Genomic DNA, 21,276 nt, shown 5'->3' on the forward strand with positions numbered 1-21,276 from the left:
AAGAGAAGTCGGAATAGAAGTTCGATTTTTTAGTTAAAATTAGAAGATGTTATTTATTTATTAATTTATTTATCCCATGAGCCTAAACCAACGGTGAGGGTATTGGACAAAGGGGTGAGGGATTTAACCTTTGGTCTCCCCCTCTGTAAGCATCAAACAAAGCTACCATAAAATGATGTGTTTTACTTTTGTTGTTTCGATTTTATTACAAAGTGTCATCATTCAGTCATTAGTACTACTCTTGGGATACTGTTTATTTAAGTTACGTGTCATCGACTTATGGGATAATATAGAACACTTGCTAGATTTTACTCTACGGATCTAGGTAAGTAAATATTCGATGGTAAATACTTTGAATTTATTTCTCTGAAGGTTGATTGATGTGATAAAAATGGATATATGTTATTAATACCACAATGATTGAAGCAAGAAAAATATAAAATTGTGTTAAACGGATTTTGTACTCTTAAAAAATAAATAAAAAGAATCGTGTACAACGTTGAGAGTGGTAATTATCAGAGGTAAAGCCACAAGAAGGCAGGTCTTTTTACCTCCACGATAAAGCAAAACACGCATACCCAAATAAAACAGAATTCTCAGATCATTAGTTGTTTAGGAGATATAGGTCACATTTTATTTATTTTTTAAAAATGTTTTTTTAATATACAAGGAAAATTTACCAGCAACTCCGGGGAAAAAAGACTTAGTGGACAAAAGTAGGCATCGTGCGTGTGTTTTACCTGTGGACATCGTGCAAAACAGCCGACAATTGAATTGTTTTGACACACCTACACATAGTTTGTATGCATTCGTATTTTGTCCAGTGTTCAAGGGGATTCTCCAAGTGGTTAAAATCAAAACCATCCATTTTCTATGACCAGAGCTTTCCAAGTTCAAGATTCTAATTAGCTCAAATTTGACAGAACAATTTAAACACAGAAAGTCAACTTAATACAATGGTGAAAATAAATATTTACAGTTCATTCCAACCAGCTGAATGTAACGCAGAGTGCTAAAAGCATACGAGTAAACTACATACAGAGTTGATGGTTTACAAAGACTTGTACATCCAACAAAAATAACACATTACATAAAACAGTACTACATCCAAGGAAAATCTTATTAACATTTAGCATCCCTCAAATTTCGGTGCACTATCTAAAACACATCCAGAAACGAGAGGAATACCTATGGTCTTATTGGTTTCCAATGGTGGTCACAAAAGGAACTAACCTTCTGTAGTCTCTCCGTCTCCCGAGCGCACAGTTGTCTAGAACCCTGCCCAGCATCGATCGTGTATTCTGCAGCGCTAACTCTTTTAGAGATATACCTGATTCAGCAGCATTAGCTTGCCCCTGTGGCATCAAGCCTGCCCCAAATCCAAGACCGGTTGAAAACTGCAAAGGCCCACTTCGAGCTTTAAACGAGGTCTGAGGCACAAGTATCTTCTCATCCATCGTACCAAATCCATTCTCAAAAGAGCCCGGATCTTGCGGATGGGACCCGGGCAAAGAGCTGCAGCTCTGTAAGAGTGCTTCTAGCACGCTTAATGCCTCCCAGCATAAGGTACTCTCCACGAGTTGAGAAACAATTGCATACATTTGAGGACTCTGAGCTGCATCCACAGGAGTGTGCTGAAGTAAGGCCTTCAGCATAAGAAGTACGACACGCTGATATTCAACTGGCCCTTTCTCCAGAAGCCGAAGTAGGTGCCCAAAAGCCAGAGCAGAGTGCTTGGGGAACCACCCGTTGCACAACAATGGCGAGATGCAAGCCAGAAGATTCTCTATCCCTCTGATCTCGCCAGAGGCATAAGCCATAAAGACCGTTGCTAACTCATCCATTGATTTTGCATGGCACCATATTGCAATATTGGTCGCAACAGAACAAGCCTTTTGGTATTGTAGTTGCAGAGGCGAAGCAGGTCCCACCACTGCATCCTGGCTGAGCTGTAAGCAAAGCCATGGAAGCAAGCCCGTGATATGCATCAAAAGCCGTGTTTCTGCATCACCAAAAATGGAATCGCAAGAGGGGACGGTTATTTGAGAAAGAACCTTAATGGAAACACCGTGACTAACTGGGGACGTCAGACCTTTAAGCACAAGTGGCTGTACTCCTTCAAATGCTGGCACTTTTCCACTTGATGGAGATGTTTCAGAGGCATTTCTAGACATGGTGTGCTGAAATTCAGAACTATCTGATGCATTTGTGTCAAGCTCATCATGGGGAAAACTGGAAAGCAGCACATTTTCTGTTGTAGTGTCCCGGAAAGATAGGCGGTCGATTGCTCGTGAGAAAAGTTCAAGCACCTGACAGTACACATGAATAAAGTCTGTGTGCATCATGGCAACACATCCCCAGAAAAGCTGGGGATAGAGTATGACCTTTTCAGGTTCCATATTTTCCACCATAACCTGCAAAGTCAATAAAATTTCCATTATAAACCCCAAAACTGATGGCACTGGATTGCCCAGGCACCTATGGAGGCAGCGAAGAAGAGATACACAAGCATCATTTGTGACACGCGGTCTGAGGGCACGATAAATTTGATGGGATCGGCAAGCAAGGTGCCTCGAAGTACATTCCATTGCCCATTTTAGTGCCTCTGCACCCCAAGTTTCTCTAAGATCTCCTTGGAAAAAAATTGCATCAACCATGCTTTGCACAAGAGCAGACAAAAGTGCTGCACTTGGGAGCTCTATCTTGACAACTGTGGGGTCTTCGTTCTCCCACATCATGCTACCTCTCTTGGATTGAACATATTTAATTAGGCTCACAACTTGCTGCCTGTTTTCTCCATCACTATTCTCAACATCATACAGCTCTAAGTGCCGGCCAGCAAGGGAATAAAGCAGATTAACAAGTAGGTGTTGGCAATGCTCCAACACAATATCCTCTGAACTGTCCATTGAGACAAATGTTACATGAAACAGAAGCGGCAAATGCTCCCTAAAATCTTCATCATTCTCATATGCAATTTCAGCTAGTAGAATCAATGCAATGTCGGCATGTGTCAATGAGTGTTGCTGATGGCCTTGCAAAGCTGACTGAAGTGCTTTAGCATTCACACCGTGAGTGCCAACACCAGAGTGCAATCCGTCTTCCCCAGAATTTGGAGTGTCAATAAGGTAATCTCCACTGTCTCGAGATACATGGCGACTTCGCAAGCTTCCGGTTGAGCTTCGCACCCCCATTAGTGGCCCTGACATGTTAACTAATGATGGTAGTAGTTGCCCAGATCGACCAGCAGCTACAGGAACAATATTCAGCTCAGGAGGCATAGGACTCAATGGGCCAGAAGCACTTCTTCCACCAACAGCGGCAGTTCTCCAGCTCAAGCTTCCACTGGTGTTTCTCAATGGTCCATCAAGAGAACCCCGGACAAGTAAAGGTGACATGTGAGGCTGGCTGTCCACAACAGAGGTGATTTGAGCCACAGCAGGCGCCTGAGAAAATTCCAAGACAACATTTCCACCAGCATCACTCTTATTTGCTCTAGGTCGTAATGGCTCCACAGTATCCTCGAGCATTCTTTGAGCCAATTGGTAAACCAAGTGGTCAATTGTCCGTTGTGGACAAATTCGCGCTAAATATAAACTTACCCTCTTGGCAACGGAGAAGTATGTGGCAAAGGCTCCACTTATTTCTGCAGATGCATTTGAATCGCAATCCTCAATACCTTTTGTGATTAAGAAATCAAGGACTGGACTTATGTTCCTGGGCTTACTAGCAATTGTACTCCATAAATTTTCAATTTCATCAGGAAACTGATCCCCGTGCCGCCATGTCACATAATAAAGGCTTTTCAATAATCTTTCACTCCATCCTGAATCCTTAAGTTTCCAAAAATTGAGATTCTCAATCCACGGGGCCATGCAGGTTAGAACTTGATGTTGTGCAATTATATCCACCGCATCTAGTTGCCTCTGCATGATCTCTTCACAAAGAAGTTGGCTCAACTCTGGATGATCTTTACCAAGTTTGCAAGAGAGTTTGTATTGGAATTGTTGATATGAGTCAGGAAGGTTGCCAACAACGGCAGCTTGATAGCTTCCCAAGCACTCAGTACCATCCTCAGCCCATTCACGGACAGAAAGTGTCTCCAGCATTTGTAGAGCATCGTCACGAATTTGCCTAGAAGGATCTACCACTTTGTAAAGAATTAGGCTCAATAGTCTCTGAATCTCACATTTTGGTATCTCTTGACGCATGTAGACCTCAGCCAGCACACTGAAGTAGCCATCAGCTATAGCAGAATCAGAGTAGTAGCACTGCAGTAGTATCAGAGTTTCAAGCACAAAAATAATCAATAACAAGAACTTGAACAAAAGGCTGTAAAATACGAACTGTCTTTGAAGAACTCCATAATTACCTGATCAATACAAGCTGGAAATAGATCCAAATTTGTGAGTAGGAGATTCTTCAGAGCCAGTTTTGCCAGAGAAACTCGATGGTGTCCACCTCTATATTTATCACGGCCAGCTGCTCCTCGCCCACCATCTCCAGTGTATTTAGAGTAAGAGGGAGTTCTTGGATCAGCTGGTGAATAACCAAATGGTGCCCTCGGCGTTGGCTCAATAAACAGGCTGTTTATCCATGAAATCACCCGGCCACTCATCTTTCTTGCATTGTCATCAAAGCAAGTCCCATATAGCAGGGAGGCCATGGCATTCATAGAGGCCCATTGTATTGCTTCAACCTGTTCACTTAATTCTTTATCGAATGAAATTTTATCAATAGAATCTTTTGACCGTGAATGCTGACTAGACTTGTACCGTTCAACTTCACGTCGATAGTCACCAACACCATCCTGATTCCATGTACCACCTGTGTCATCTCCCCAAGAAAGGAGGAGATCAAAAAGTTTCTTTCTGGTTCTAATATCGAATTTCTCTGATTTAGAATCAACAAATTCTGGAGCCAGAGATCTTAGAACAGAAGCAAGTGCATATCGGAGAGGTTGCGTCTCTTGAAAACTTTCCGCAGGTGCTGTCAATATCTGTCTAGTTGTTTCTTCAATGAACTTCAAATAATGGACACGAAAAACCGGTTTGTTACCCAGCATGCCCGGCCATATCTTTTCTGCAACCATTCGGTAGATATTTGCAATGTGGATGCGAAGCTCCTCGCGGCGAGACTTTTGACTCTGCATAAGGTCCAGTGACATTATTTCTCAGTGCACTAACACAGACAAAGATCAACTGCAGCACATATCAGGAGAATAAAAAAAATGTCTGTAGAGACTTTAGCTCATATCAAGTTCGTTCTTAGTTCAGTGAAATTTGACAAAATTTCCCAAATCCTGGCAGTTTGCAGACACCCTTCAAATTGAACTTCACCACTCAAACAACATCTATGTACTCGACTGCTCCATTTTCAAAACTTTGTAGAACAAACTTTGAATAATGTATAAATAAATGAGGATCCAGTAATTAATAAATAATGAAGAACACAATAATATTTGGACTCAAATAAATCTTATTTTCTCTAGAAGAACAAATGTGAGGGAACCAAGGAAAGACATGCCAGGGGACAAAACAAAAAAGAAATTAACAGAAAGTGTCAACTATGAGGAAGGGAAAAGCAAAAGAGGTAAGAAAGAAACAAATGGGGGAGAGAAACTCCAAAAACCAATAGTAATGGCATTTAAAAACTGAAGAATACCTTCCACTTTGGTTTCCCCTCTGTTTCTAGAGAAACCTCCTCTATAAAAGAAGAAAGCTCATTGAACATTACTTCGCACAATTCCAGATGAGAGTGTCCTAACGACATGGTGGCAGCATGCTGAAGAAAAACAAAGTAAAAATGAATCGTAGATGTGATATAGACTTGATAAACATGTATGTTGGCAGGTTGAATCAACATATAGATGGGGCTTATGTCATATCATCTCAGAGGCACAAAAATGCAAATGCCCACGAACCACTTTCTAGATTTCAAATACAGGTATTATAGATCATCATAGTCATGTGTTTCAAACTTCTACAAGTAGAACATCCCAAACCAGGAAACAAAATGCAGCACGCAATGAAATGCTCAAATTTATCGTCCCAAAAGTGCAATATTTGTGTTTTTTTCTACTCAGACTAATTACGGCCAGCAATTAAATGATTTATCAGGGTTCCTTGAAGATTGCTGGGAAAAAATTAAATTTGCCCCAAGCTGGATCTGGAAGCACAAGGAGTTTAAACTATTTTCGGTTTCGGATTTATATAGGGATTGGAGTCTTGAATGTTGTTAATATGATCCCGGGTCTTACTACATCTTGCGCGGAGCACTTGTCCGTTTTTTGTAATTAAAAAGCTTTTATTAATATTTTATTTCCTATAAAAATTTATTTATCAGGGTACTTAAACATAAGTCAACCTAAGATCGAGGACTTCATCACCAGTGAAGGAATAGTTTAATATAATTATAAAGACTCCAATAATAAACTCTTAAGAGGTAAGATTTGGAATCCAATATCATCTTTTGATTTTCCTTATAATGATTTGTATCAAATGCGACATTGGAATTGGCACATCAAGAACCAATTAGAGAGAGATTTTGTCATAAAATCAGATTTCTTTTATTGTGTGATAAATTGATGGCTTTTCCTCATCATAAGATCTAAAATTAGAACTAGAATGCAATCTATCCACTTACATGCCAACTAACTTCGCCTGCTTGAACATGGAAGTATAAGAAAATTATAGGCAACATAATGGCATCCAGAGTGATATATTGAAAGACTAAAAGCGTGCAGCACACACTCACCACGTGTGCTTCAGAACCAGATTTGAGGGAAGGAAAAATCAGATGGAAAAGTTCTTTTGTTGCTGCTGAACCACCACTTTCTCGATTAGCAAGTGGGCATGAGCATGCAAACATTGCATACATAAGCCATTGGTCCAGCTTGTTGTCCGTGTCCTGTGACTGGTGAGCCTTTCCACCCAATTCGGCTGGTGTGATGTGAGCAAGGCGTTGAATAACCTCTAACCTGCATAAGAGAATGTTACAATTAAATCTCCTTGTTTTTCAAGAGTTTAAATGAATAAAATTCCAATAAAGACCGAGAATCTGAAAAATAAAGACAGCAATTTATTGATAATATTTGATTCTTCCCAGATATTGTCATACTTCCAAATTCAAGTATTGCAAGTATTAGAAGCTAGAGACCTAGAGTTAATTAATAGATATTGTAATTGTTAAGTTTTCTGCTCCCTGGTAAAATTGATAACGTAACACCAAAACAAGAGGTAAGAGAATGTAGAGATTTTTACTTTGCTTCCTGAACTGAGCTTGGACATAGTTCAGCAGCATATTTGACGATCTCACTAAGACATCGGGCCCATCTATTCTTATCAGGACTCTCAAAAAGTATAGACTGAAGAGTCACATCTTGAGGTACAGCATCTGACTCTCGTCGCAAATCAAAAGGACGCCCAAAATCCCAATAACAGCCCTGAACGATATCATCCTGTAAAATAGTCAACTAGATATTTAAAAGCAGAGCAGATAGGCATGGCATTGAAGTCAAATCGATTAGGAAATCCTAATGGAATCAGTAAAAGTTGCCCACCCCATTCTCTTCAAGGACATCAATCATGAATATTGGTTCAGCTTCAAATTTCATGATATTATCTGGCCTTTCATACAATGAAAGTTCTCTTATATCATTCCACAAAGCACGCACACATCGCAGCAACTCCAAGGCAGTATGCCTGATTTGACTATCAACAGAACTAAGGAATATAAGACCAACTGCATCAATCTCTGAAGCACGAAAATCAATTGCCTCATGGGACTGATGAAATGAGGACCTCTTGAATCCATCATTTCTCTGGACACGTTTTAACTCCATAGAATCACGATCTAACTTATCATCAGATAGACAAGCTCTCCAGAAGCGCATTAGTTCAAGTAGGCGTCCCAATGATGTTTGAATGAGGAGAGGAAACTCATCAGGAAGACGCAGGATAAAGTTTGACATCCCTCTCATAACGGCAAAGCGGCGATGGGGAAGGTACCACACAATCCGATTTAAAACCTGCACAGCTTCTTCACGAACACCAGGATCTATACTGATGCCATGCTGCGGAATGATTTCCGTGATTTTATCATTGCGGCCAACTTCTTCAATCAGATACGGTATGCACTTTAGCACCGACTTGAAAAGATACCCTTGAGACTTTTCTCTTGTAATGGCATCTGGAAAACTATATTTCAGTTGTGCAGAACATTGAGCAAATTAAACAATATGTGGCAATAATAAACGGTCACACACAATCTCACCCAGACTCGAGTGCATGTGGGTGTGCATTGTTTGTGATTGTTTGCATCCTTTAAGGATAAAATGGTGGAAGATGAAAGAATGATTCATAATTGGACAGTTTACTGGTGTCCAGGATTGCACGGAATCTGGGGATCAGGATGTTCCTGAAGATTGCAGAGGACATGCTAAAAATCAGATGGTTGTGACTGCTACAGGTTTTGATAGTGCAAGACTTAAAATAGTGTGCTTCTCAAAACCGGGTATGAAAAGTGGCTGCAGCAATGTCGCTGAAAACATACAATGAGGAAGGGTGGCCTAAGTGATGAGTACCCAGTAACAGAAAATTAAACTACCATATGCCAAAACAAATGCCTCTTCAGATTTAATCTTGTTTGAGTATATATTATTTCTGACAAAAGTAGATTCAATATTGCAATTTATTGATGAAAATCCAATAATCGCGGTTGAGCTTTTATATAAAAACAACTACAACATTCAGAGACAAACTTCAAAATGTGACGAAAATTCCCATGTAGAACGTAAGAAATTAGCAAAATATTACCAATGGTGGTCTTTGAAGAAGTAAGAAGAGCCTGACTGTAAGTTCTATTGCAAGACCTCAGAATAGCTTCAATTGACGCTTTGACTCTTGGGATGTAATGACCAATATTATGAACTGTCAACACAGTACAAATTCGATAAACCAAGAATTTAGTAGAGCGAGTGTGAAACAAAATAGAGATTGAGATAGAATAAGCTTGAGATAGAATAAGCATAAGTACCGTGGAGAATTTCCAAGCCAACATGCTGACTTGTTGGAGACATAACAATGGCAAGCAAAGCTCGAAGGCCGATAACCTTAGCTTCTGGACTATCTTGCTTGAGCAATTCTAGAATCATATGATTCATAGCAAAATCAAGATTATGTTCAGCTATAGTTACACAGAATTCCACTAGTTTGTCATGTTGGACATCCTGACTAAGCATTCCTTTCCTGAGAATAGTTAGAAGTTGCGAGGTGATGCTATCTAGATAATCCCAAACACGATTTGGAGGTTGAGCATCACCGTGGACACTCAAGTAAAATCTCATAACACGATGTAGACAATCTAAGGCCATAAAGCGGTGGTTCTTATCCTGAAAAGGTGATCAAAATTAAACCACAGAGGAGATTTATAATTGAGTGCATGGTAGATGTATTTATCAAAAGCATATGGTAATTTATAGCATGACAACACTCAATAAAAAAAGTATAGAGGGAAAGAGGTTAATGCACCGACTTACCCTAAGATGCTTGTATAATTGTTCCATGTGAGGACCAAAATTACCGAGAAAAATATTAGGATCACCGAGACATAGGAGAAGAGTCACCAACGGATAACCAACCTAGAAAAGACAGAATTGCTCAGATAATCCAAATATAAACACAAGAATGCCAATCAGATTTTGAATCCCTTAATATAAACAAGGCCAGCATAGACATCATAACTAGATAAATATGAATTGTTAGATTTCAGGCTTTAAATAAATTTTTAATCACAGGATTCAAGAATCTAGAATTGTAAAGCCCAATTCAAATAACTATATCAACTGTTCAAAAAATGTTCATGAAAATGATAAGCACTCCTTTTTTTTCTTTATAGGAGACGAAATTATATTAATAAAATATTTTAATTACAAGATCTGGACAATAGGTCCACACAGTAAGAGCCGGGATCGTATTAACATAAATACTCCTGGCCAATTAGAACTTGTTTTTACATTGATACAGAGTTTTAGGTGAGAAACTGAAAAGGTGGATGTCATTACATTTTTACCTTCCAAAGTAGTATTTCTAAGTTACTACCTTTCACAATGAAAGGAAATAGAGAATGGAATGTTGCAAACTATTAAAACGGAAATAAGAGCATTCATTTAGAATTGGGTGCTAAAATGCAATTAATACATGAGATTATTCAGGTAATATACAAACCACATACTACTTGATTTTTACAGCAGTGAACTTCCATGGAGAAAATCCACAGCTGGATTTTTCTTTATAAGAATCAAAATTTTCATAATCAGAAATTGCCATCAAGCAATGGACCCCGCTTTAGTTGCTCGCATGATACAGACAAAAGTATGAATCTCTTGACTTAAGCCCAGAATAAGTTTCCACTCTATTAGCATTGAAACGAAAGGTGTTCCTTCAAGATATTATATAATTATGTCCATGGCACCACCAAATTCTTGATGTTCGCCGATTCTTGAGAAATGTCAACCAGCTAAATGAATCAAAAAGAAAATTACACAACGTATCTGACAAACAGTGAGCAACTTGCCATAGAAATATACTTAATTATTATGGTACACTAAAAAATTCATCTTGTACTAGTATCACCATTTCCATCAATGGTTGCAGTTTTGGGAAATCAAATAAATTCAGAAGTCCTTCTGAATCCTGAAGAACTTTATTATGTTCCTGGATGCAATATGGATCTTAGAAAATGAATGAAGAAGAAGTCGAGGGAAATAAGTTGTCCTATCCCACCCCCAACACAAAAGAACTTACTGTTATATGTTTGCTTTGTTTGTCCATCCAGTGCATGAGCTGGCTCCGTATTCGTGCAACAGCTTCATACCATAAGGTGAGTGCAGGATCAACACCAGAAGGAGGCCATTGACCTTTTCCACCATCAGCAAGTGGTGCTAGAATGTTTGAAAGCATGTTACATATCGCATGGTAAAGTTCACTTTTTCTTTTGTGAGGAGTACGATTTAACGGATTTGCTTTAGCCACAAAGGAGGCTGATGCATTTAAACCGCCCTCTGTTTTGACCTGAAATTCACCTTCTCATCAGGAAAATGTTTCCACAGTAATTCACCTCAGACTTTAATTTACCCTTACCCCAAGCTTAAGGTAGCGCATCCCATTGATAATGCTAAGTGTTTCACTTCGTGAAATACTGGTATCGATTCGGCGAGTATTGAGCTCCATGAAGAAGCGCTCAGTCACAGAGCTAAATCTGTTGAGTGATCAGAGCATAAGATTTATTAGATTGAACTGCATGCCTCTAAAAGAATTTGCTTGTCACACTGTCACGAACACTTCCAGAGAAGCAGCTGAAGTAGGTTAAGGATATTTTTATACACATGGTTTAACTTCTGCATTCCCAGGAACAAGATGTAAAAAACAGTCAAGTCTTCCGAGACCCATAGATTCATTAAAATCTATGAATTTTGATTTTTGTCCTAATATGAAGTGTTAGGCTTCTGAAAAGAGATAACAATACAATTTCGTTTTGACTCGATCAGAGAAAAGCCAAGTTTTTTCGTGCACAACAAAGTCACAAACAGCCATACAAATACCTGATCCGCGATAAAGCACCAAGGAGTTGGGCCACTAGATCAAGAAGAAGCCCCCGTAAATCAACCAATGAAGGATATTCGACTTGGCTAACAACCCTGAAATTAAATCAGTAATTTCAGGCCAACCTCAGGATATATACATACCATGATGATTAAGGTCTATAGAACAATCGGCATCACTAGTTTTTCTTTGCGATTTTTATAGAAACTAAAGGCATGACTACATTGTTACTCGGGTAACTTCCCTCACATCAAACATACAGAGTAAAAACATCAGAAGCTTCTTGATGAAAGATGATGTTTGGTTCATTTTTTTGCCACAAGATAATGTGAACAGTACTCAAGTTAATCAATCACAATTTTCTCAACTTCTGAATTTCTTGTGATGATAAGAACTATCACCATTATGTTTTGAGCGTAATTGGAAAACCTGTCGGGGCCCTAGAGGTTTTTAATTAAATAATTCACTTTAATCAGGAGTTAAACCAGAGAAAAGTCTATCAATAAACCATCAAAGTTATAACATCATTTGATCTTATTTACAGGCAAAAGTCAAAACGCCACCTAGGCACATCATTGGCACGAGACGAGAAAATTTAATGACTCAATTTCCACATGTACAATAGGAATTTCAAGTGAACTCGGGAGATACATCCTATAGTTCTTAATCGTGTGAATCCTTCACACTCATGCCAACACTTACAAATCATTTAATCTCCACATTCTTGTTATATTTTTTTTGCCTCACACCATTCTAAAAGGAATGGAATTTGTTTGGCATGCAAGTAAAATATTTCGGCAAACAGGAAAATTTCAAAAACGCTGCACAAGATACTCATGTTTTCATCTTAGCCAGAGAAGAAGGTGAAATTGAAATTACAAGTACATCACAGGGAAAACATATGCACTGATTGCAATTGTCCATCAGGACATGAATTGTTACAAAAAATCAGTTTTCTGATCAATACCTGTCCGCATTGATTAGCCAGTCAAAGATAAAATTTTCAAGACCAATCCATAGTTTTTCTGCCAGCAGAGAAAGAGGTTAAGTTCACAAAATAAAAGAGGGGGAAGGAAACCCCAGTCAGAGGAAAGGTATGAGACCAAATGTCCGGACATGAAAACCAGTAAATGTACAGACCAAATAAAAAGCTTAAGAGCATGTATAGACCTGTAAGTCCTTCTTGAGGGCAGCATTCGACAAAGCGAATACAAGCTGAGCAAAAAATACACTCCACTGCAAGCTGGATGACATAAATTTCTATGAAGTACGAGCCAAAAATATATCTTGGATGTTGTATGAAACATATAAGATGTATCACAGAATGACGTCAATTGATTTTCTTTATTTTTACGCCCTGAGACTATTAATTTCCTGACACAACCTCCCATTTTCCATTTCATTTCGACAGTATTCTAATAAAAAAAGAAAAACATAAGAGTGACAAAAACCACAGGCAGGAAAAAAATGACCACTAAGGTCTATGCCAACAGTGAAGGGGTTATAATAAACAGAAAAATAAACAAATGAAATGAGTAAAAAGCTCCAGGTCATGTGAAATACAGTGGCAACAACTGTGCTCAGTAGTCGTTATACGTCTTATAATTGTAAAGGTATATTACAACCTTCTCCCTTGAGGTTTGCCCTTAGAAAAATCATAATTATAACCACCTTCCCCTAGGTTTACAAACTTCTGTGTTTGCTTAATTGCCTTTAAAGAGCTCCAAGAAAGTTACAAAATTATTGTTTAAACTTTATACATCATATTCTTGTTTCAAACATTTTGTTAATTATACTCATCAGCATTATATGTTAAAAGGGTTCACAGCTGCTTATTTGCTATATCATTTCTTATCCCCAAAAAAAACTGCTTATTTGCTATAAAAACCATGGGAATGTGAAATATGACTTCTTTAGCCAAACGAATATATTAGAAATACTATTTCTAAAATGCTAAAAAGGTATATGACTAGTACTACCTCAAATGCACGTGTATAATATCCATATTTAGCCTTTTTCTCTCTATTCATACTCATTCACCCACCCTTAAAACAAATCATTTCATGTGTTAAACTCATAAAATCTGATTAAATTAAAACTACAACTCGCAAACTCAAAGGTCACTACCACGGCAAGCAGATGAAAAACGAGTAAAATGAAATTAAAATACAGAAAAAAAACTCAAGTTATGATTATAGAATAAATCCAAAAAAAAATTTGGAACGGGAAATTAATAAAACTAAATTGATATGGGATTAAAGCCTCAGAGAAGTTACTGTTGCAGCATAACTTAGAGAGGGCATATGAATTTGACCAAAATTCTTTTAACAAAATTTTAAATGATATAGGCTAATATAGTTATGTTGCACCATCAATCATGTCTTTTAATAAACAAGCAATCTTTTTAAACCTCGAGGATGTGGTGGTAATTATGAATTTTTAATATGATGTATAAGAAATTAGAAAAAATTCAGGGGAGGAGGATGACTGGCCCTAATTCTAATAATCAACATCTAAGAAATAAATTTAAACAACTTAACATCTCTCAGGCAATGAGGAAGATGGTGGATGATGCCACAGGTATTAGAGTCTGCAAGAGTCAATTATTCATCAGATTGAGGATAAACAAACCTTCCTCTGAAATGTGGAAGCATCATTTGCACCTTTTGGGGATTCACTGCATAGCACAAAAAAATTAATTAGATGAGATGACCTGGAATTCTGTGCATTGGGAAGGAAGGGCTCTTTTGCGCCTCCACGAAAATTCAAAATATGGTCTATTTTGCATTTGGTAGAAAATATAGGATAAGCCCGTGCATGTCAATTCTCAGTGTTGGTGCTTTTGATGCTCAAAAATATTTTTGAGTGTTGAGTATCATTAATTTTTCAGTTAATTATTTAGTTTTCACAATTTTTTGCAGAAAAAACTAAAGCACGTTCGAAATTATCAGTCAATTAGATAGAGTACCAAGACACATTACCATGCACGGAAACCAGTACTTTCCATGTAAGATAATCCCCAGATATAATATTCTTACCATCTGAATGAATGGACTTGAATAATAAATCCATATGAAAATTATTAATGTTTATAATGATATTCATTTCAAACTATGACCTATATATTCACAGAAAGTGGATAACCTTTCTCTCCAACGTAAAAGAGCTTCCAATAAGGGTACAGGTGTGTGCCGAGCCACCATAGCTAAAGAATCAAGTACTTGCTCATAAGCTGGATCGGATGGTCGAAGATACTGTCCATCCTGCATTTATACATGCAGCAAATGTTTCGACACACTCGACGTAAATTGTAAAAGGCAGTACTCCATTAACTACCAAATTTTCCTCTCCTAAACAACCCAATGATCTTTCACTAGCTATTTTATTTTTAGTTTCTGCTCTATCTTGCTTGATCCTTATTTTTAACTCCATGTATTTGTGTAGTTTTGTTTTTTAGAGCCATCTTAATTCTTAGCAAGAGCATCTCTAATTGCCCTGGGGCGAACAAATCGTTTTAGTTTCCAATTTACGCTGATCTGTTTCATTTTTCAATTATTCGATGCTAGCAAATTCAGTAGAAATAAAATTGGATTTCACTAACCGCACGCCGAAAAAGAGAGCTAAAGGCTGCATTTCAAGAGAAAAGGCAAAGAGGATGAAAAAGGGAAAGCAATGGGTCTTACCTGTACTTGAGCAGTTTCAATCCGACGCCTGGCAAGAGGCAGGAAACGTTGCAGCAGCGCATCAACAATCAGCTTTGCAGCACTTCCGGCCTTCATGCCTTCCTCCAATCAAATTATAAACTCCCGAATTCCAACTTCAGCATTTCATCTCATCTCACTCAAATTTGTTCCTCAGTCACGATCCAAATTCCAAAAACTGTCAGAAAAAAGCAAAAAATCGTTGAAAATTCTTCTTATAGTAAAATTCAATTCGACGAATGCGCGACATATCCTACCAGCAAAATAACTCAAACGCGGCCAAACATCAAATCCGATAAAATAAAAATGAAAAGAAAAAGAGATGTCTTTGAACGTACATTTGAGACTTAGGAGTGAAGATTTACAGCGCCTTGTTCTTCAATTACAGCTTGCAAATTCCTTCCCTTCTTCGGCTTCAATTAATTCTCCAATTTTTATCCAGCGATCAAAGATTCGGTTTTTTCTTAGCGTCATATTTTTCTTTAATTTATTTAAAAAAAATTAAAATTTAAAATTCAGTACTATATATGAAATGAGATATTAAGAATAATTTTCTTTGTTGCCAAGTTTTATTTAATCCATAACAAAATTAAAACGGTTATTTATTTAAAACATTATTTTATAATAATCAAAGTTTTTTAAAAAAATAAAACTTATAAATTTATTAATTAAAATCATCTAACAAATTTAACCAACCAAAAAGAAAAATCATCGTTCACCCAAACAAACGATGAAGGAGAATACAAAGCAAAATAAGTATTATAAACAACTTTATTCGACGAGTGACAAACATGAATACACTCGTCAATCACAGGCTTCATCCAACGCTCTTTAATACCATCTGCACAAAGTCCAATATACCTAAATCATTCTGATTGTTTGCGACAGTCTGCACTGCCAATAGAGAATCAGATACTACTTGAATTTCAGTAAAGATTTTTTCATAGAGTAGGAGAATTCCTTCTCGGATTGCCAGCAGTTCTTCGTGTGCAACTTAGAGGAGTTTATTGATCTGTTTACCAAATGCTAGTAACAAGCGGCCTTGGTTATCTCGTACTACACCACCGATTCTAAATTGTTATCTCGCCTCATTCACAGATGCATCCACATTAAGCTTTAGTGCACAAGAGCTAGGCGCGTCCATATCCTCTCTGGATTTTCCCTCGATAATACTTCAGTTAATTTCTCATTAGCACGGGCTTTGCGGAAATCATGTGGTATCGCTAAACTCCAAGAGACGTTCGTTGCTAGCGATTTCTTCTTATCATTATGGAGAAAATTTTGCTTCTCTCGTCAAAATGCCTATGTGTAAAGTGCCAAATCCTCAAAATCTGACTTAAGTAAATGCGCTTTCAGCCGAAGACACATCTCCAAGATGCAAGATTGATTGACACCTCTTAGAATTGGAGCAAAGGAAGTGTTCTTCCACAAATGTTTGATTGCAACACAGAAGAACAAAGTATGAAGAGTTGAATCCATATGGTAGTTGCACCATAATAGTCAGAGTTATTGTTCAGAACAAGTGTTCCAGAAAACATTTTTATTATTATTAATAGTACATAAAATTAACAAATTTTAAAAAGAAACTTAAAAATTTAGTTATATAGTGGAGTTTTGAAACACCGGCTCCTAGCCCCTCGGGGCCCGGTATTTATTTCCAAGGGCCGGGATTCAAGGCCATGCCCCACGACTTCTTATAAAATTTTAATTTTTGTTCTATATTTTGACAAATATAATTGGCTTTTATATTCTTTATATAAATAAACCAAATAATATTTATAAAAGGTAATAAAGCATATAAACTAAATATTAATAATAATATTTATAATGTTATCAAATAAATAATAATATTTATAATGTTATCAAATTTAATATTTATAACTAAAATTAAAAATAAATAAATAATATTATTATCAAATTTATGGATCAATAAAATCTCGGTTAAACTTAAAAAAGTAATTCAAAAACAATCAAATTATTTTAAAAATTTTGATATAAATAATATTTTTTAGAAAAAGTACTAAATTTTGAATTATTCAAAATGAATTCGAATCAAACAGTTTCAGTCCGTCGTGGCGTCATTTCAATATGACCAATTTTTTTTCATTATTTATTTTGTTATTTATTATGTTGTTAATTTTTTAATTTTAAAAAAGTTCTCATTTTATTTAATATTTTTAATACTTTTATATGAATTATTATTATTATTCTTACTATCGAGTATTTGAATTTTTTTATTTAAATAATTAAAAACCAGTTGTTAATTTTTTATTTATGGGGCCGGGGGTTTGTAACCAACCCACTTCATGATTAAATTTAAATACTTTTAAATATTTATTTTTATAAAACTTTAATAATTATTTTTTTAGGGTAAAACACATTGTTTACCTATTGTACGCAATACATCTTGAGTAGGGTTAAATAATTACCTAGAATTTTTTCTTTGATTTTTTTATAAAAAATATATACAACTTTTTTTTTTTTTGAAAAGAAAAATATATACAACTTAAGAAACTGAAAATGGATATAAACACATCCTCATTTATGGTATGAAATAAATGTCATTATATGTAAAGTATTTAATTTTTTTTTTTTTTGCCTTTCCGTATACAAGCATACACTGTAAATGATAATCACTGCATTGCAAAAATGGACAACAAAAAAATTGACTTCTTCTAGGTCTATAAAAAGGATACACATACTTCTCTATATATACCATATATCTATTCCAAAGTAAAGGGTGGAAGGCATACAAGGTACCTAGACCGACATTAACAACACACACATATATATATATATATATATATATATATATATATATATATATATATATATATATATATATATATATATATATATATATATCTACTACTATTATAAATATATGAGTTTGAATTGTGAGCTTACCTTTTTACCCTTTTATCCCTTTTATTTATTTTATAATTTGTCATAGTTATTTGGTTCTTTAAGTAATTTTTTATGTTAGTTTAATGTGTTAATTAATAGTGTACTTAACTTTCATATGTGAGTTTTCTTTTTTACCCTTTCATTTGTTTTATATTTTGTCATGTTCATGGGGTTCTTTAAGTCATTTTTCATGTTAGTTTAATATTATAATTAATATTGTACTTAACTCAATCAAAATAATTATTATTTTGATTTTACTTATAAATTTATCATAATATTATACATTTTAAAAAAAATTCTAATATTACTAACATCTATTTTATTTTATTTTATTATTATAAATATGTGACTTAAACTTACTTACTATTTTACTATTTTGTTTATTGTCATAATTAATATTACTAATAGTTTAATATGTTAGTTTAATAGGATTATTAATAGAGCACTTAACTTAATCAAGCTATTTATTATTTTATTTTTACTTTAATTTAAATTACTTTAATTTATACAATGACATCAAATTAATAGAAAATCACTCTCATAATATTATACATTACTAAATTATTAATATTAAGAACATTAAAATAATAATAAAAAGACGAATGGAGATGAGTGACATCGAAAAATTTAAAATAATTAAAAACAATTAACGTCATATAAAAACATCTTCTTCCCATTACAATAGAGATCTCTTATGTGATTGAGAGAAAATATTTGTATGTAAGTGATTTCAATATAAACATTTAAACGTTTAGTCAATTTTCGATATATGATGTTAAATAAATATATTATCTATTAAATATATGATTTTTATTTGTAACCTTACCATTTTACCATTTTTTGTTTTACGATTTGTCATGTTCGTATGTTAGTTTAATAATATCATTTATATTGTACTTAACTCAATCAAACTAATTATTGTTTTAATTTAATTTTAAATTTAAATTTAATTACTAAATTTATACATTTCCGTCAAATTCATAAAAAATATCTACCATATTGATGATAGGTAATAATGGGCAGACGAAGAGAGATGAGTCGGATTGAATAAAAATAAATTAAATATTAAGGTTATATAAAACTTCTTTCTCCTATTTATAATAAAGATATTTTCAAACTCTTTATGTGTCAATAGAGATACATGATTGAGAGAAATGTTTGTATGTAAGTTATTCCAAACACTGTTTTTAAGCTATTTAGTCAAATTTTTTTTTATATATGCAGCTAAATAAATATTACTATAAATAATATGATTCATTTGATTATTTTGTGTTCTTGCAATGAGACAAGTTTTTTTAACATAGCATTACGTGTTTTGGTGTTATATGTCGTTTGTATTGATCATGTTGTGTTTGCATTCATTATGTAATTTGTTTGTTCACCGAAAGAAAATATAAAACAAAATCATATATCCCACAAAAATTATTGTTTTTATATAGTTTTCCTTGAGATATTTTGTTAAAGACATAATGCATGTTAGTTTGCTTAGATTACTTAGTTCGAAGCGACTTAGAAAATATTAAAAATTATGAAATGTTTCTTCGTTTTTAGCTTATATCTCAGAATATAAAGAGATAAAAAAAATTTATTTATTGGGACAAATGTATTTCCAGACTTCTGTCTATAAATCAGTATTCAAATTTTTTTACAACATTATTATATTCTCTATTCAAATTTTTTTATTTAAATTGAATGAAGGTATTTGAATTGAGTTTTTATGTGCTTGATTATATTATTTTTGTAGTATTATTTATCGTGATATTAATAGGTGGACTAAAAAAATTGGTGCATCTATGAGTCCTCTGGTGGACGACAAACATGAATAAATTGTTAAGAGATAATATCAAGTATATTTTTGGCAAACGATTTTGTTCTAATTAAATGATTATCCATGAATCTAAATTTAAATTGTATAACAAGTTAACGTATGTTTTGTCGTCGCCAGATATATTTTGTCAACGGTATAATATTTTTCTTTGATTTAACAAAATTGTGTGACTTCGTATTATATTTTTATTTCTTAAGGTTTTATTAAAGGATTTTTCATGATGATTTTGAGGTACCATTTTTTCCTTTGTGTGTTTTTTTAAAAAAGTAAAATATTTATGAAACCATGAAGTTAATAAGGCAAGGCGCCTTCTCTTTATTTGAAAAAAAAAATATGGAAATATTTATAAAATATTTGAATAATATGAGTTAGTATTTAATTTGAGAGTGATTTATGATTTTTGTTGCTCGTATATACTTCAATTTCTTTGTTATTGTACTAAATAAATTATTTTTGAACTTTGAGTTATCATTTTTTTTATGGAGGTTGTTTGTATCATGAATTTATTAAATTCATTTTGTTTAGTATTGTTGGCGGCAATTGATTTTTCTGAAATTCTATTATTTGTCTTGTTTTTTATACGAAAATATGTATGAGAGTACACCAATCAAAACCACATATTTTGGGTTTTATGTTCTACGAAGAGGGTAATATATGATTTTTGGGAATTATATAATTTATTAGTTTTTCATACATGTAGTTAAGAAATGAATCAAATTTTGAACAAAAAATTTATGACAAACATAATGGATAAAAAAACATGTTAAAAATATCAATGTTTCGTATTACTATGTCCTCATTTCTTTATGATATAATTGAAACACATTTTTTTAGATATTTGAAATTAGGTCTAACTAAGTGACATGAAACATATACATATATATTTGAAGGCATATTTAAAGCAAAATATTAAGATCAATAATTATTCATATTTAAATTTCAACGCAGCACAATGAAGAAGAAATTGGAAAATTGTATGTGTAAACCTTTAAGGGTTATATAGTGATTATGTTGCTACTTTATGGTTTGAAAAATATTGATGCCATGTAAAATATCAATATTTCTCAAAGAATAAATAAAAAAGAAAAAATTCTTCATTCAGAAAAAAAAATACATGAAAAAAAATTGTGTATAATTATCATTCTATTTTTAATGGTATGAGAACAATTTTAAAGCTTTGTGGACACAATAGATCAATTTTGTGCATTTTTGGTAAATTGGGACATTGAGCCGGTTG

At 34.4% G+C, this 21,276-nt stretch overlaps 1 protein-coding gene across 2 annotated transcripts; it reads right to left on the minus strand.

Moving 5' to 3' along the window:
• Positions 1 to 928: 928 nt before the first annotated feature.
• LOC140821723 (uncharacterized) lies at positions 929 to 15,443 on the minus strand. 2 transcript variants are annotated; one of them, XM_073182280.1, is made up of 18 exons: positions 15,287 to 15,443; positions 14,748 to 14,866; positions 14,235 to 14,280; positions 12,774 to 12,846; positions 12,571 to 12,628; positions 11,603 to 11,698; positions 11,142 to 11,259; positions 10,806 to 11,072; positions 9,539 to 9,640; positions 9,037 to 9,391; positions 8,817 to 8,930; positions 7,562 to 8,190; positions 7,263 to 7,459; positions 6,757 to 6,979; positions 5,665 to 5,784; positions 4,373 to 5,146; positions 2,093 to 4,271; positions 929 to 2,002 (listed from the first exon to the last, which is right to left on the minus strand). In XM_073182280.1, exons 1-18 carry the CDS (start codon positions 15,380 to 15,382, stop codon positions 1,197 to 1,199), a joined length of 6,372 nt encoding a protein of 2,123 aa, XP_073038381.1. In that variant the 5' UTR covers positions 15,383 to 15,443; the 3' UTR covers positions 929 to 1,196. The 2 variants fall into 2 exon arrangements, with proteins under 2 accessions (XP_073038381.1, XP_073038380.1); XM_073182279.1 differs by having other exon boundaries at positions 929 to 4,271.
• Between the last annotated feature and the right edge of the window lie 5,833 nt (positions 15,444 to 21,276).

This window comes from Primulina eburnea, unplaced genomic scaffold, assembly GCF_022965805.1.
Source record: "Primulina eburnea isolate SZY01 unplaced genomic scaffold, ASM2296580v1 ctg739_ERROPOS11973397, whole genome shotgun sequence".
Taxonomy (NCBI): domain Eukaryota; kingdom Viridiplantae; phylum Streptophyta; class Magnoliopsida; order Lamiales; family Gesneriaceae; genus Primulina; species Primulina eburnea.